The sequence below is a fragment of the Mytilus edulis genome, chromosome 6 (genome assembly GCF_963676685.1).
Source record: "Mytilus edulis chromosome 6, xbMytEdul2.2, whole genome shotgun sequence".
NCBI lineage: Eukaryota > Metazoa > Mollusca > Bivalvia > Mytilida > Mytilidae > Mytilus > Mytilus edulis.
In genome coordinates this window covers 54,509,094-54,526,546 of record NC_092349.1, presented here as the reverse complement: position 1 = coordinate 54,526,546, position 17,453 = coordinate 54,509,094, and the positions used below count along the sequence as shown (strand labels likewise).

Genomic DNA, 17,453 nt, shown 5'->3' with positions numbered 1-17,453 from the left:
TCGTAGAAATGTCAATATCATGTTATTGTTTGTACGTACAACATGTATCATTATATCAAGAAGTGTCAGTCCCAGCCAAGATTCACTGAATAACCACGAAATATTTACATATGTACAGATGATAAAATATTTACACAAAAGTCATAAATCTGTATGAACGTTATGTACGTTGAAGTTAATTTTAAGTGTTCACAAGAAAGTAAGTATGACTGTAAATTTTATTTAAGTCGGAACATACACATACACACTATATATATAAAGTGCCTAGAAAATCAACCTAACGATGTAAGAGCAGATTTGATTCGTAACTTCCTCCCCGGAACCGGGCTGGAACCTGTATATACATGTTGCTGTTTTAAGACCCTTCTACAACGAAATTTGTTTTACATGCACACGTATACAAATTGCGGTTTCTATCCACGCAATCATAGGTTTGAACGTAGTTTTCAATTTAGACTCGTTTATATTTTTTCGTTTGGGCTTGTATCACATTTTCCCCTCGGTTTATATGATCCGTTCATCCTACATTGACTCTTAAAATTCAAGAGTCTATCTAAAAAATGAGGATACTTTTTCAAAAAAAGAGGGTACTTTTTATATGGCCTTCCAAATACCGTTTCGATCCCTAACATCACTGAAGAGACATTTATTGTCGAAATCAGGATCTGGTGTAATAAAAAAATATTGACACCGTATGTTAGTGGCATAACATCGTGGCCACAAGTTATTTTTTTCTGTTTAGTATTAAATTTATATTAAGATCCATTTATTACATCTTGTGATCAATTTTATTTGGCAATCGCCGATGGTCAAATGCGTTTTGTTTAAATATACTTTTTCACTTTTGTGGTCTTTTGGAAAATGTTGTTTGTGCTGTTTTTAGACCCATCTACAACGAAATTTGTTTTACAAGCACACGTATAAAATTCAGGTTTTTATCCAACGCAATCATAGGTTTGAACGTAGTTTTCAATTTAGACTCGTTTATATATACATGTATATACTTTAACCGTGAGAAAAAATATAAGCTTTGGTGAGCTTTATAACCGACTATCATATAAAAACCGCAATGTATGAACGTTACAGAATTAGAGATGAACGTTTGACAAATGCACATTATCTGATATACACAATTATACACGATTGACGAACGCACGATACACGGTTAAGAATGAATGATTGATGAACGCACGATACACGCACGATACACGGTTAAGAATGAATGATTGATGAGCGCACGATACACGCACGATACACGCACGATACACGATTAAGAATACACGATGCACGCACGTTACACGGAAAATACACGGAACGATGAATGATGAACGCACGATTGGCACACGCACGATACACGCACGATGCACGCACGCAACACGCACGATACACGATGAACGCACGGAATAATGGTCAGTTTGAATTTTAGAAGGTCTGTAGCTACATTGTAGTTGTCTCATTGGCAATCACACCACATCTCACAACTTTATTGAGAAGTGGCGTCGTCGTCTTCGTCATTTGGATTGTTAGGTTTCTCGTCTGTGTAGTTTTACATGTCATTTCGGATTCTTTCATAGCTTACTATGCGGTAAAGGTTTTGCTGATCTTCTTATTTTTATTTAGGTGGCGCATCCCTCCACGTGCACTTCCTTCGATATAATTCACTGCGATTCTACATATATACTAGGTAACAGGTCGACAATATTTTTTTGCAGTAAGTAAAACTGTTTTGTAAATCCCCAGGCCATGAAGTGGTATAGGAGTTAATATTTAAGATCATACAAGATTAAAAAAAAATTGTAGATGCTTTGATTTAATAGATACAAAAAAAAAAAAAGCAGAAAAAAAAGAAATAAAATTCTTGTATGTTCAGAAAAATTGACTTTTTATAGTCAACATTACAATTGTACACTGACAGCAGCAATCTCATACAACAGAAGGTTCCGTAGAATACTTCACGAATTTATCATTATACTGATTCCATTTGAGAACTAAGAAAAAATAAACGGCCTGACTAAATGGTGGGGGTATATCACCCTTATGTCCGAAATATTGTTATTTTTTTAGCTCTTTTTTCTGATATTTGACTGCCATACAAAATAACTCACACAACCGAAGCACATTAAACAAACGAAATATGGAAATCGATTTAAAAATAGACCTTTGTATTTCCAAAGTAGTCACGTGGTTCTACCTCATCTTCAAATAAACAAGTTGTCGACTTAATCAATTACCAAGTTGAATTCATCATGTCGACTTCTTATTACTATGTCATGACATTTATAGTAGCAAGTCGACATTGTAATGCAATTATTTCATCATTATCCCAACAATATGACTCCTCATGATGTTTAGATTCCAGCTTATAACACACAACATAACTAATAATTCCGACTTTATAAGCAACAAAATAATTTTACAAGGGGTGTACCATATGCGCTTCCACAAATATAACAAAGTCTAGCGATTGCATACTATTCGATCCAGTCCTCGTGAACATTTGAAAGAAATGATGGGTTGTACAAACTATTTCTTAAATAAATGATAATAGGACTAATAGTCTGATAAATGTTCAAAGCAATGAAAAACAAAATTAGAATGTCAATTGTTTTTGAACAATTGAGAGGTCTTTCCTTTTGTAATGTAAAATACATGTTTCAATAGACGTAGAATGTATTGAAAAGTTCTTACACACAAAAAACTTAACATGGGACATGACCTTGACCTTTGACCTTTTGACCTTTGTCAAGGTCATTAGTTCCCAATGTCATTGGTGAAGACCCCATGGGTCTAGGACCTTTGGTCATATAGTAAAAGTCAAATCTCTTCGGTCAAATGTCAAAAGTTGCGCCTAATTCACCTCAACGTGTTTCACTATTTACTATTTCTGTAAGTACAATCGTTTTTGAGATATCGACTAAAAAGTTGTAAGGTCAAAGGTCAAGGTCAACCATAAAAAGCTTTAAAACACTGAAAATGTTTAAAACACACTGAAAATCCTTTAAATTAGGTTAAAAACACATAATTCGCTATATGGGACATGACATTGACCTTTGACCTTTTGACCTTTGTCAAGGTCATTAGTCCCCAATGTCATTGCTGAAGACCCCATGGGTCTAGGACCTTTGCTTATATAGTAAAAGCTGATTTTGTCTTTTCGGAAACTTAAAACTTGGGTTATGCCCCTTATAAAAAGATCAAATCTCTTTGGTGAAAATGTAACAAAGTTGCGCCGTAATGACCCAAACATTTTCCACTATTTAAAACTTCTGTAAGTATAATGGTTTCTGAGATTATCCCATAACAAGGTGTTAGGTCAAAGGTCAAGGTCAACATAGAAATTTGACCTTGAGGTATTTTTCAAAGATACATGAATTGATGATGAATGGTGAAGATCCTAGGTGTCTACGACTTCCGGTTTCTGAGTTTTGGTGGCCAACCGACACCGGTTAATTTTGATAGGGGCATAACCCTACCAATGAGTCGTTGAATCTTTTCGATCTAAATGTAACGAAGAACCAGGGTCTGGTCCTGCACATATTTCACCCTTCGTTTTATTTCTACCTATTATGGTGACGGTGTTAGAACGATAACAAGGTTTTTGGGTTTCGGAGGGATTACTCCGAACCGACAAAATATTTCGACTAACAGGGTGAGTTCAGGATATGTATTCATGAGACCGATACAAATTGTGAACATGAAAGCGACACGACTTACGGTTAACAAGGATAAATTTGTCAAAGTTTGGCGGAAGAATAATAATAATAAACAGAAGAAATACCGTAAGGTCTTTCCCTTTTGTAAAAGGAAAGACCTTAATAATATGATAAACAGTTAGAAATATAAAGAGGAAGATGTGGTATGAGTGCCAATGAAATAACTCTCCATCCAAGTCACAATTCGTTAAAATAAACCATTATAGGTCAAAGTACTGTCTTTTACACTGAGTCTCCGCTGAATATCGAATAACAAGTTATACAAGGCAACAATTGACCCTGAAGTAAGGGATATAAGCCGATAACAGTCCATTCTGTAAAATATTGGACCGAAGACCTGTCCAATATTTTACAGAATGGACTGTTAGAGGCTTATATCTTACTTAAAACATTGTTTTACTTGTTATGGACCATAAAAAAGCATACAAAAATAGTGTTTTTGCAAATTTTTTCACATCAAGTGTTTAAATAGTTTTGCAAAAACTTTATTAGTACTATCCTATATCTTGGCCCCTTTAAACACTAGCTCAAACTCAAACAATAGAGAGAAAAAAAGAATGTACAGTTGAAGGTAAACTACATGTAAAGGTACATGCAAAAACAGTGCATGCGTATCACGAATTTTACGTGCTCTAGGCCTACATATAAACTCCCCGTTAGTACTTTCAATGCATTTAATGTTTGGAAATGGATATAGACGACGATGAAAGTATTTTTATAACGCAGAATACTTTCCAACAAGAAGAAAGCGACGTTGACGATAGGGATGATATTGTTTCCAACTTTGTGTTAAAATCGGATCTTTATTCTGAGATATCCAGTGCGGACAACGACGAAGAATTAGTAATGGCAGCTAATAATGGCAAGTTTTTAATTTATCTTAACATGGGCGGAATCCAGTAATTTAAAAAAATGGGGTCCCACACCAGAGTAAAAAAAGGGGAGTATTCCAACAACTTTTCACCATTCAAATGTATTGATCGGCCAATAAAAAGGGGGTTCCGGACCCCACCCCCCACACCTGGATACACCAATGCTCAAAATGTAATCCTATTATTAACTGATTCCTCAGTTCCTTTTAAAACGCAGTGGCGGATTCATGTATTTTTGTAAGGGTTTCCGCTGACTGACATAAGAAGAGGTCGATCCAGTCATGCTTCAGTGATTCCCCAAAAATATTAATTGAAATTTTCCTCGACTAATTAGAGGATGGCCCAAGGTCCCCCTTGGTCCGCCTTTGAATAACATTATACGTTTAAAGACGGCCGGGTTCAAGTTGAAGAAAAAGGTTCAATTATATCAAATGCACCGCGTTCAATTTTATTTACAATGCAACACCATATATACATGTAGAATATAATAAAAAGCAAAAGTAAAAGAGATAATATGCATGCAAGCAATTTGAATTATTTAGATGTTCTTATCTTCTAAGTTTCTGCATACTAGTATTATATCATACCAATCAAGTAAAAATTTATGAGTCCTTCTGTAAGTCTTTGCTGTACGAATTTTGTACTGTGCAAACATATTACATCAGAAATACTGAATAATAGAGACATGCCATAGTGTACATATACTGAAATAAATTTTCTTTTATTTCAAACTTGTCATAGAAAAATCGATTGTTGTTGTTGCAAAAGATCTGACCCAAAAGAAAAGGCAAAAAAGAAAAAAATACAACAACAAACAAACGAACAAAACATAAAAAAAAACTCGCACACATTCACTTTTCGATTTTTATACAAGGTTTGTGTGGCTCTTTTTATCCGATTATGTTTGTGTTACTCTTTTCAGTGTTTACCGAAATATTTCGTCCCTTGATCCCACTTGGCAAATGACAAAAAAACAAAACAAAACATTTTTGTTTACATATAAAAAAAGAAGATATTGTATCCTTCTTGTGTTTTCGTAATATACATTGTATACACTCAATATGACCTTTTAGGTGAAGACTGTTTGAAACTGTTGTTACATTTCAACGAAACATTTATTGATCATAGTATGGCGTTTTTAAATAAAATGCATTCATTAAGACCCCCCTTTTTTAATCAATAAAATGCAGAAACGGTTTTAATTTTTGACTTAATTATATAACACAATTGCAAACTGCTTAGAATTTGATTTTACAAACATAATATGATTAAATTTGTCAAAATAAAATGACTATACTTTAAGATATATCCGTTTTTAAACAGTCACTTGGAACAACGTGCGAATCAAAAACTTTTTGATCTCTTTAAACTGCTGCAAAGGTTATTTATTTTTAAGTTTGTCATATTCCAATACAGGCAATACTATCCGATATTTAGATAAAAACAAACTTGAAAACAAATGCCCAAATCTGTGAATTAAAAAAAAAATGATGTCCTTGATTGATTAAGCAAGTGTCCGATTTGCATTTTGTACACAGTAGGAGGTGCACATCAAATGAGCAAATTTCTCTTAATTTTAACCAAAATATTTTACTGAAGGTCTTCGAATTTCTGTCCCTATCCAAGATACCCTCATTTTTCAGTGGCAGTCCAAATTTCTCCGACCGTCATCCCAGATGGCCTCTATCGTATCAACCTACCAATTGTATTTATTGTGAACTTGTTCTCGTCCTGAATATGCATGACATATTTGCCACTGGATGTTAAGCAACCAACAATCAATCAATCGAATTGTGTCATTGTCTATAAAGCGTTAATTGTTTTCATTTTTTTTTATTGTAGCTGAAAATAATGGTCAACAGAAAGAGATTAACAACAACAAAAGCGGAAGATTTGTATATCCGAAGACCGATGACGACATAAAACAGCTTGTGCAAAAAGAAATCCCCAAAAGCACGAAAAACAAAACTGAGTGGGCTGTGAAACTGTTCGAAAATTGGCTAGAGCATAGAAATGAAATAGCGAAAACTGATAATGAGATTTCTAAAATTGAAGGTAGATTAGTTACCATGACAAATGATCAACTCAACACAGTTCTTGGGTATTTTATTACTGAATTGCGCAATAAGAAAGGACTTGAATACTATCCAAATACCCTGTATGAACTAATAATTTGCATCCAGCGTTTTTTAAGACAAAATGACCGGTCCATACGTATTTTAGATGACAGAGATTTTAGTGCCTTGCGCAGTGTTCTAGATTCTAAAATGAAAGAACTAAGTAGAAACGGAATTGGTCTTAAAACAAAGAAGGCGGATGTGATAAGCGCTGACCAGGAAACATACATGTGGAGTAACAATATTTTAGGAACTGATACGCCAAAAAAACTCTGTGACACCTTATTGTACTGTATCGGGTTAAACTTTGCCTTGCGTGCCGGACAAGAACACAGAAATCTACGTGTTGGTACTAATTCACAAATATCTTTGAAAATATCTCCTACTGATGGAAGAAAGTATTTAGAATATACAGAGGATGTTTCAAAAACGAATTGCGGGGGCTTAGAGCATCGAAAAATCCAATCAAAAGTAGTGAGGGCATACCAGAATACTGACTGTCCTGAAAGATGCATTATAAATATGTACCAAAAGTACATGTCACTGAGGTAAATATTGATTACTTTATATAAGAATAATATTGGTATAAATTATTAACTATCTCGGCAACCATTAAGGATGTACTTAGATGATAAGGTTTAGAAATTTTGTCAATTGATTGGACTCTTTTTTTCTCCCTATAATACAGGGTAAAATATTTTGCTTTATAAAATTAATTCTTCTTTTATATAAGACTCCAATAGCTCATAAAAGGTTCTTACCAAACATTTAAGCAGACTGAATATTTCTTTTCTTTCGATTAGAAACATTAAAAAAATCCAATGCAAAAAAAAAGAAGTCCAAGACAGCCTTTTACCGCCGTTTTTTTCAAACTTCAGTTTTACTATCTTTAACCTATCAATACTTGTAACTCATTTCTTTGCTGGAACAGTGCTCTTCTGACTTGTAGTATCGATTCTATATTTTAGATTTTTTCATCCGAGTACATCCTTAAGCTCATACTTTCGCTTTTCTTTGTTAATGATTTGTCCCCATTTTAGTTTACATGTAAACAGTATCAAAATAATATAAAATGTGTAGATGTGATACGATTGACAATGAGACGATTATCCAACAAAGTTTAAATGAAGTTGATACTCGCAATTATGAACAACCGTTCAGCCTTTAACAATGAGAAAAAAAAACATTTTTTTTCTTTCTTTTTTTTTAAACGCATATCATTGTGACAATACAAATTTTGAAATAGATTTGATGCAATAAACATTTGTTAACAGTTTTGTGCAATACATGTAAACTATTCTTGCGCTGAAAATAATATTTGACGACACAATTCATCTTTTTTTCACTTTGATTGTTCAACAATTGTCAAATGGTTAGATTGCGGAGCATCAATACCCGGATGACGTTTTACACAGATTTTTGGAGCATGCCTTAAATTAAAAAAAAAGATATCCCTCCCCCAACTCCTCTCTTTAGGTTGATTGGTCGTTTCATTATTTAACTTTACACTTTTTTCAAAATGAGGTGCTATGTAGAGTTTAATTTTGATATTTGCATTTCATTTCAGACCAAATGAGGGAAAATGTCAGGCGTTTTACTTGAGATCAAAGAAATATCCAACAAGTGATGAATGGTACGACGATTGTCCAATCGGGGTCCACCAGCTGCAAAAAACGGTGTCGGATTTGTGTAAAGGTGCTCAATTTTCTGGTAACTTCACAAATCATTCTCTACGTGCGACGGCAGCGACAAGGCTATACGCGGGAGGTGTAGATGAGCAGCTAATTTCAGAAAAAACTGGTCATCGTTCATCGGCAGTGCGTGGGTATAAAAGGACATGTGAAGATCAGCTTATAATGGTCGACAGCGTTGTTAACGCAAAAGTTCACAAGACGCAAGACTCCACACTTACAAAGAGCATTGTCGACAAAGTCGACGTCAAGGGAGACGACCCGAAAAATGAGAATGGCCGTGAAATAAGCATTGACGCTGGAAGTGTTAAAATAAATTTGAAGTTCTAAAAAACTGTCCACAAAATAACTGATTGGGAAAGTTACCTTAATAACAAAAATAAAAATAAAAATGTGTTTGTCAAATTGCCGTCATGTTTTCTTTCGATGTAAATTTACAGGAGACAGATGTTTAATGTTTAGTGAGTGGACAATCATTTACTTGTAAGAAACTATTATGTTACCTTAAACTGTCCAATATTTTTAAGAAAAGAGAGATCTATTCTTAAAAATATTGGACAGTTTAAGGTAACATATTGGTTTCTTACAGGTAAATGATAGTCCAATCACTGAAATAAAGAACACGTAGAACAATAGAATTACGTCACAACAATGTTTTAAACAAACGTACAAGATAACCCTTTACTTACAGGCTATTTGCTTAGAACAGTAAATACATTTGTTGCTATAGAGAATGTGGAGGAGGTGAACTAATTTGCTAGATTCAAACCTTCCAAATAATATTTGACAGCGGGGTGACTGTACCACAAAAGATGAAACTATAAAATTAAGATGAAAAGGACCTAACTTGTCAGAACGATTCAAACGGAAAAGTGTGTGAAAAATCACAGACTGAAACAATATGTATACATCCCCATAATAACAACAAAGACACATAGCACAGTGCATTTTGAAAGACGTAATCCTCTTACAACGAAGAGACATCAGGAAATAAAATCGTTCAATATCAGCCAAAAAAATAAAACGTGCATACATCCTTGGTTAGTTATGATAAAGAAGGCTTTAGTTTGATAATATATTTCTTCGAATTTTCAACATAATACGGTTTTACCAATGCATGTAGATAAAATCAATTCGATTGTTTAAATTTTAAAATGTAGAAATTTTCGTATTGTGTATAAGAAAAATTTCCATCGTCGATTACACGCATACACCAATATTCATTATTCTTTTACGCCTTTCTATGAAATTTTAAACATGCTAACATGTAGAGGTCTACTGGATTTTGACAGAACTCTTTCGTTTAAACTAGAGACTAAAACTTAATGTATCAATAACTTAAATAAGATGACTACAAAAATCAGTAGTGGTCTTTGTTATATACATATTCGTACTTTGATACCAGTGGATTATCGGATTTATCGAGATTGTTAAATTATGAATTTCAAAGTCCGATCTACGGCGAGTACTTTAAAACGTAAAATTTGACTATGAACATTGGATGAATCTGATAATCCACGAGTAACTATGTCAGCATATGTTTCTCTTATGATTAAAATAATTGCATTTTATGTTAAACAAAATCCCCTTCGAGTGCCTCCCACATTTCACTAAATTGTCTATTCCATTATACACCTGTGAAAATATTTTGATTCGTCCAGTGAGTTGACAAAGGTGATGACCCTTACACTCATGACATTATCTTTTAAGATCACCGACAACATGGACAACCACACGTTGATTATTTTTATAATACAATTGATTGCCATATAATTATAGAAATAAATATTCAAGTTTAATGTCTTAACTTATAATTCCAAAACGGATCACAACTACATACATGACATAGTTTGAAACAGGTAACAACTTTTAATGAAAACAGTTTACATTGCAATCAAAAAGTCTGCTCAATAATTTCCATTCGTAGTCAATACCCCATTGAGGTCCAGCGTGTTAATGAAAATAGCTAGCTAACATGTTTCATTATTAACCCAGCGACATCGTCTTCTTTCTCTTTTGCAAAGTGCGTTCTGAGCAAGACATCTAGTAGTCTTATCATTTGGATTTTCCGATTGATATTTACAGCCTATTGATTTTGGACCAATTTTCTGAAAATTAAAAGTATATGGTTTACTGTTGTTCTTTCTGATATCACTACAAACCAGTTGTAAAAATGTTTTAAATAGACTCGAAGACTCTTGAAAAGGTGGTTTGGTTTTAAGCAGTGTTCTTGAAACTCAAACACATATATAACCAGGAAGATTTGGACTATTTGCGATTAGAAATAAATTAAATTGAGACAATATATTTTAAGTGCTAAAGTGACAATTTGTTAATCCGTTTATCTAACCTTTATATGTCTTTGTGTTTGATTGAATCTATTGTTAAATGTATGTTTGTCGTAATGGAAATCACTCTGACGATGACAAAATAATCCGTTGGACACTAATCCATTGCTAATAAAAAAAATTGCCGTTTGTTGTTGAGTTATGTATTATGATGTATATGATTTTCGGTTTTTTTTTATTTGGCCGTTTTTTGTTTGAACTGTTTTACATTTTTCATTTCGGTGACTTTTATAGCTGACAATGCGGTATTGACTTTGGTCATTGTTGAAGGGTGTATGGTGACATATAGTTGTTAACTTCTGTGTTGTTTAATCTATTATATATTGTCTCTTTGGCAATCGTGACGCATCTTTTTTTTTTATAAGAATCAGAATATTAGACGATCAATAAACAAATAACAAAGACAAACATGTGTAAAATCAATTAACATTACGTTACTTACGCATCTTCTTCTACAGTTGAAATTGTACGAATCAGAACGTCTTGTAAACAGATAAAACGTTTGAAATGGAGATAGAGTACCGAGTGTACTCCTAAAACTACACAGATATATTGTTTTCGTTCCATCAGGTTTTTTTCCTCCTTTTAAAAGAAAAAAATTAAAACATTTTGCTGATTTTTTTTATGTATTAAATATTCATTTTGTTATCAAAAGGAACGGCATACCCTTTAAGGAATTCCTTTACAATCTCTCCTTGATATAGTTATCTATTCAATATTTTTTTTAAATATTGTAAAGTTGGTATTTTGTTATTACACCAAAGGAGTTAAAAGTAAATTTAAGGGGTTAGACCTTGGTTCAGGGAGATACCTATTCAAATCAGATATGCGTTTGTAAAAGCCAAGTTACATCAATGAATTTCAAGTATTTACCTGAAACGGATTGGAAATAAACTATGTATCCTAAAAGCTTGAAATATATTTATAAAAATGGTTGACAAAAAACGTAATGACGATTTTAAGAGTTTATTCCCTTAACCTAGGTCTAACTCCTTAACTAAAGATTGATTAAACTTTCCATTTGTGTTCAATATCAGTAATTGTCAACTTTAGATCATTTCTAAAGGCAAACGCTACTAAAGAGATATTAACTAATAAATCTCGTAAAATGGTCAGTTTACAATTAAGTTAAATAAAGTAGGTTGACCCATTAAAATATAAGATTGGCCGACATCAAAGCGTACTCCACAGAGAGCACCATTTCCTCTTGTCTCTATAACAACATCTTGACCAACTCCTTGTGTCACTCCCTGTATTTGAATATTTTGTATATGAAAGGATAGAGTATTTTTAAAGTGAAAATGCCTTACATTTATAGAGCGTAAATTTACAAGTAAGTTTTTCAACTGCTTCATGCATGCTTTTCACAATGTTCAAATTGAACCTTACAACCTGTTCACATTGGGGTATTTGGTAAATCGTTGGACATGTGTTGGTACTCTATGCTCTACAACTTTGAAATTAGTGAAGTTTTCAACTTGTACGATTCGAGAGTCACTGTTGATTTTCTTTAGGCGAAAAAAAACTATTGACGTAAAATATTAAAAACCTTGAATCTTTGATGAGTTGTCTTTCGTTTTATTTCTAATGAATTTACAATGTAATCATGGTTATATACGATATTATGACCAATTTGAGAAAAAAATATTATTTCTAAAATTCTATTTAAACTCCCTTTTAGTCAATTGATTTAATAATGTTTATCGCTTAATTATACGTAAAAACAGTATATGCTATTATTATATATTCATAGCTTTTAAAAAAATTACGTTCAGTACTTTACTTCAAATCGACAGGAACCATACTCATACGATTCACCTCATCGAAGACCACACTACCTTATGGTATCTGACAATACATTAGCAGGCATGATCTGTTTATGAATATGCATTGCAATCGGCATGCTTATTATGTTCAAATGTCCTTGTATCTAAAACTATATTGTATTACACATTATGTAAACCTAGATGTTGCAAATATATTTATTAATAAGCTGGTATTGTAAAATTGAGTATTGATACGCCATATTTATTTTTATTTCTACAAATAGTGCGAATAATTTTCTTAAAATTTTTGAAAATGCCTGTACCAAGTCAGGAATATGACAGTTCTTGTCCATTCGTTTTTGATGCGTTTTGTTATTTGATTTTGCCATGTGATTATGGACTTTCCGAATTTATTTTCCTCTGAGTTCAGTATTTTTGTGATTTTACTTTTTATTAAATATTTTTGTAATTTATTAATTATCCAATATTTTTATTCTTTAGTTTTCTATGTTGTGTCGTGTGTACTATTGTTTTTCTGTTTGTCTTTTTTATTTTTAGCCATGGCGTTGTCAGTTTGTTTTAGATTTATGAGTTTGACTGTCCCTTTGGTATCTTTCGTCCCTCTTGTATTCAGTTCTAAATCAAATGATGTTTCACGATTCACGTAATGAAAAGAGGCAAACTATAGCTTGCCTTGCTCGTATCCAACAAAGTAATCTTATTCGTGTTATTGAAATACATTATCTTTAAAAGTGCTTATAGAAATGGGGAATCAGTTCTTTAAAAAGAAATTATAACATTAAATATGTTATATAATTTATTATGCAAATCGTCTCATATTATTTGTAATTTAAGTGTGTGTGTCTTAAATAGCGTATTCATTTTTATTTTTAAGTCAAGACGATTTCGCGAATATGAGAGCCCGAGAGTCAACCTATCAGCACCTTAAAGTGTTAGTATTGAGAAAAAAATTAATTCCTTACACAATTTTTTCATCCGGTAGGGGTACTGTCGTTGCTAAAACTGTGACCGAATAGTCATGTTGTTGGTGTATAAAAAGGTGATATAGTAATATGGTTCAAATCCTAATGTATTTTTGTTTTGGATTATGTTCTTGTTGCTCAGTCTTTAGTTTTCTGTGTTGTGTTTTGTATCTTTTTATTTCTCTATTGGTATCTGTTTTTTCTTTACCATAATATTGTCACTTTGTTGATCTTTAGTTTTAAGTCGCAGTTCTCACTAAGCAATTTAAAAACTAGAATACAGTTGAATAGTAGTTCATTAGTTTATGAAGAACGCGAAGCTACGTTAATTGTCTTTTAACGTCTCCAATTTTTATCCCACAAAACACAATAATCAATATACAGAAGTAGCTCTTGGTGTATGCAAATGCCATATCTAAAAACGTTTTCGAGAATACAGAGCGAACAGTTTTACTTCTATTTCGAAATGCAATGAGTGTGCATGTTTTGATCGATTTAGATACTGCTTCTTACCTTCATTTTGAAAATAATTTTAAATGTATATTCCCAAGTGGCTAAATTATTGTTTACATCATCAGGTGGACCTGGTATTAACGTTTCCTTGGTAACTTTGCCATATAATACTGAAAAGGCAAACGATATGTTGACACTATAGTGCTTTTGTAAAACTATACATTTGTAAAGCAATACATCATATCAACATAATGATATAAATAAAAACGCAACCAGAGACCAAATACATTAACAAATAAAGGTAACCATTCAGTATTCAACAATGAATTTTTAAATCTCGGATGAACTATAACAGGATTTGCCTTCAGCATGTTCAGTACTACACTTTTTCAGTAATCTCACCATTACGGAGCACATTACGGGTGCAACATGTAGAGCAGGGTCTGCTTACCTTTCCGGAGCACCTTTGATCACCTTTAGTTTTTTGGGGGGTTCGTTTTGCTAAGTCTTTAGTTTTCTACGTTGTGCAGTGTGTACTATTGTTTTGTCTGTTTGTCTTTAGTTTTCAATGTTTTGTTCGGAGTAATCTAGGTTGTCTTTTCATCATTTCTTTGCCATGACATTGTCAATAATGTTGTCGACTTAGTTTGAATAACTATTTGGAACCTTTTGTTTCTTCTTAACAACCACTCAGTCGATGTATCTGCTTTTTTGCTTCTTTACAGCCTTGCGTATCAGCATATAATCCTGGTGCCTTTGATAACTATTAACACCACTGTGTCGATGCCATTGGACGTTGCGCCCCGAGGGTATCACCAGCCCAGTAGTCAGCACTTCAGTGTTGACATGAATATCAATTATATGGTAATTTTAATAAATTTACTGCTACAAAAGTTTGATTTTTTTGAAAAACTAAGGATTTTCTTATCCCAGGAATAGATTACCTTAGATGTATTTGGCACAACCTTTTGGAATTTTTGGTCCTCAATGCTTTGAAACTTTTTACTTGTTTGGCTTTATAACTATTTTGATCTGAGCGTCTCTGATGAGTCTTATGTAGACGAAACGCGCGTCTGACGTATTAAATTATAATCCTGGTACCTTTGATAACTATTCGGATTTTAGATATGTTGAATTAGGCCGCAGGAGGACACTGTTCCGTTATCGTTGGCTGGAAAGTAATTTAACAGTAACACAAACTGAGTGTGACCGGGAGTGGAAAGAGTCACTATAGAAGTCAATTACGGGCAAAACATGGTCATTTATAAATCAAGCGGTGTTTAAGGTCTTGGGTGATGCATCATCATACTTCCTGAGCTAAAATTTCAGACCGCAATGACCATAAGGACGCAGTTCATTGTAACATTTGTACAAAAATTTCGTCACTAAAAAATGTATTTTGATTCATCGCTAAACCAAACATATTTACAAAGTGTATTCAACATATTTTGTAAAGTATAGCAGGTTCTAGGTGCCGTCTTAAGCATTTAGCTGGGTTAATGTTTGTTCTATGTTGAAGCCTTACTGTGACATTGAGATGACAAACGACATCTCAGTACTTCATCAAAAGTAAAGACATCTGGCGCGTAAGCGGTTTTTCACAGAATAGTTTCGAACTGTTTTTGTCGATTTCGTTAGAAACCATGGACACATGACGGTGTTTTTTTGGTACTCTTCTCGGATAAAGTGGTCCAAATTAGATCAAAACCTTAACGATCAAAAGTTATACTGAATCGCTGGTTGCAATAGACATGATAGTCGGGAAGACGTGAATAATTGAGCACCTTTAAGTCTGACAACAGCATTTCTTATTCACTGACAGACAACAAACAATGGCAACGTTTCGAGTATATATCTGTTTATAGTCTCGGCTCAGCGTTGCAAATAAGAAAAAAACGATATAGTATTTTTTTAATTAAAATGTTAGGTGTCTCCTCTATCTTTTCGATTAAACGGATTTCGACCGTGTAAGGGCTGAATTGCCAGTCAAGGTCGTTAAAATTTACATCGTCGATTACACGCATACACCAAGATTCGTTATTCTTTTACGCCTTTCTATGAAACTTTAAACATACTAACATGTAAGAGGACAATTGGATTTTGAATCAAACTATTGAAAATAGAAATTTAATTGACATTTCTTTTTTGTCGCAATCACTAATTGCAAAGGTTTTGAGAACATTCATACTGCGTTAACTAAAAGACCAAAGAAAAACTCCAAATTCGGATTGTTTTGGAAACAATTAAGTCATAACCCTTAATGTATAGTTAATTCTAAAACTTACCATAATCAGCAGAGCAGAATTCATTTTGCGGGTGACGATAACCACGACACGAACAACTGTGCACTATTTGTCATCCATACTAGAACAATAATAATTGGCAATATATTCGTAACCATTCTAACTGCTTGTATTTTTTCGAACTGATTCAAAATATAGCATATGGAAAACCGAATCCTTACGTCTTTTAATATGTAAATTGCAAATACCTTTGCCAATGGGTATCAGGGGGTAGTAGATGGGGTTACTTGTAAAGGATAACATGTCATATCAATGTGATCTATTTACAAATAGGCCCTGCACGTTTATGCTTCACTTGCACGATGCAATACTTATGAAACATTTGGCCATACAGAACGAGCAAGCATGCATTAATGACAGACATGTTTTGCGGAAACAACCCTTCTCGAACCCTATACCACTTAATCATATTGCAATGTAACATATAGAATAATAAAATATCAAATTCAATGGTATAAGCTGTGATCATGCAGGAGCAATATTAATTATAGGATTGTTTATCACATAAAGGTATATGCACTTTGGCTTTGACATAATTACTTTTTTTTCCATACAGAGCTGTGCATTTGTTATTTTCTGTAGGATATTTTTTGACAATGAAATTTGCCATCATAATTTTATACTGATAATGTGATTCTTGATTTTTCATTCAAATCAAACTTTTTCGTTTTTCTTGTTTTAAAAAAAATATATATACATTTAGACACATGCCAATTTAATACATGTCAATGACAAACTAAGTTCTTGTAGATGAAATAAATATTAACTTTAGCTTATATGTCACTTAATAAGGGTAAATTTTGAAGTAATTTTTTAAAACTCTATTTCTCGACTTTTGGTCTACATGATAAAAGATGTACTTGTTGATTAAATAATATGTTGATTGCAATGTTTTTTTTTGTTTTTCATTACTTTTATATTTAGATACCGCTTTTTCGTTTGGCATTCAACGTCTCTATTTAAATTAGCTCACGAACAATAAGAAGCTGTGATCTGCATCTTCAAATTTTCAGCAGAATTGTTCCTGCTACACTGTGTTACATATGTGTTTTGTTCATTACTTTGTACGTCAATTATGCAATAAATTTCTCGTTTGAATTGTTTAATTTGTCATATCGGGACCTTTAATATATAGCTGATTATGCGATAAAGGCTTTCTCATTGTTAATGGCTGTAAGGTAATCTATAGTTGTTTTTTTCTGTGTCA

At 32.9% G+C, this 17,453-nt stretch overlaps 1 protein-coding gene and 1 pseudogene across 1 annotated transcript; one reads left to right on the top strand and one right to left on the bottom strand.

Annotated features, from left to right (window-relative positions):
- The first annotated feature begins 6,444 nt into the window (after positions 1–6,444).
- LOC139527896 (zinc finger MYM-type protein 2-like) lies at positions 6,445–8,770 on the top strand. Its single transcript, XM_071323571.1, has 2 exons — positions 6,445–7,250; positions 8,270–8,770. Exons 1-2 carry the CDS (start codon positions 6,655–6,657, stop codon positions 8,721–8,723), a joined length of 1,050 nt encoding a protein of 349 aa, XP_071179672.1. The 5' UTR covers positions 6,445–6,654; the 3' UTR covers positions 8,724–8,770.
- A 1,478-nt stretch (positions 8,771–10,248) lies between these two features.
- Positions 10,249–16,344, bottom strand: LOC139527893 (metalloproteinase inhibitor 2-like; annotated as a pseudogene).
- Positions 16,345–17,453: the final 1,109 nt, after the last annotated feature.

Bases quoted from the DNA above. Each gene is read 5' to 3' on its own strand.
- LOC139527896 (XM_071323571.1), top strand. From the start codon at position 6,655: ATGACAAATGATCAACTCAACACAGTTCTTGGGTATTTTATTACTGAA. The intron at 7,251-8,269 runs GTAAATATTGAT...ATTTCATTTCAG, and splicing joins CAAAAGTACATGTCACTGAG to ACCAAATGAGGGAAAATGTC.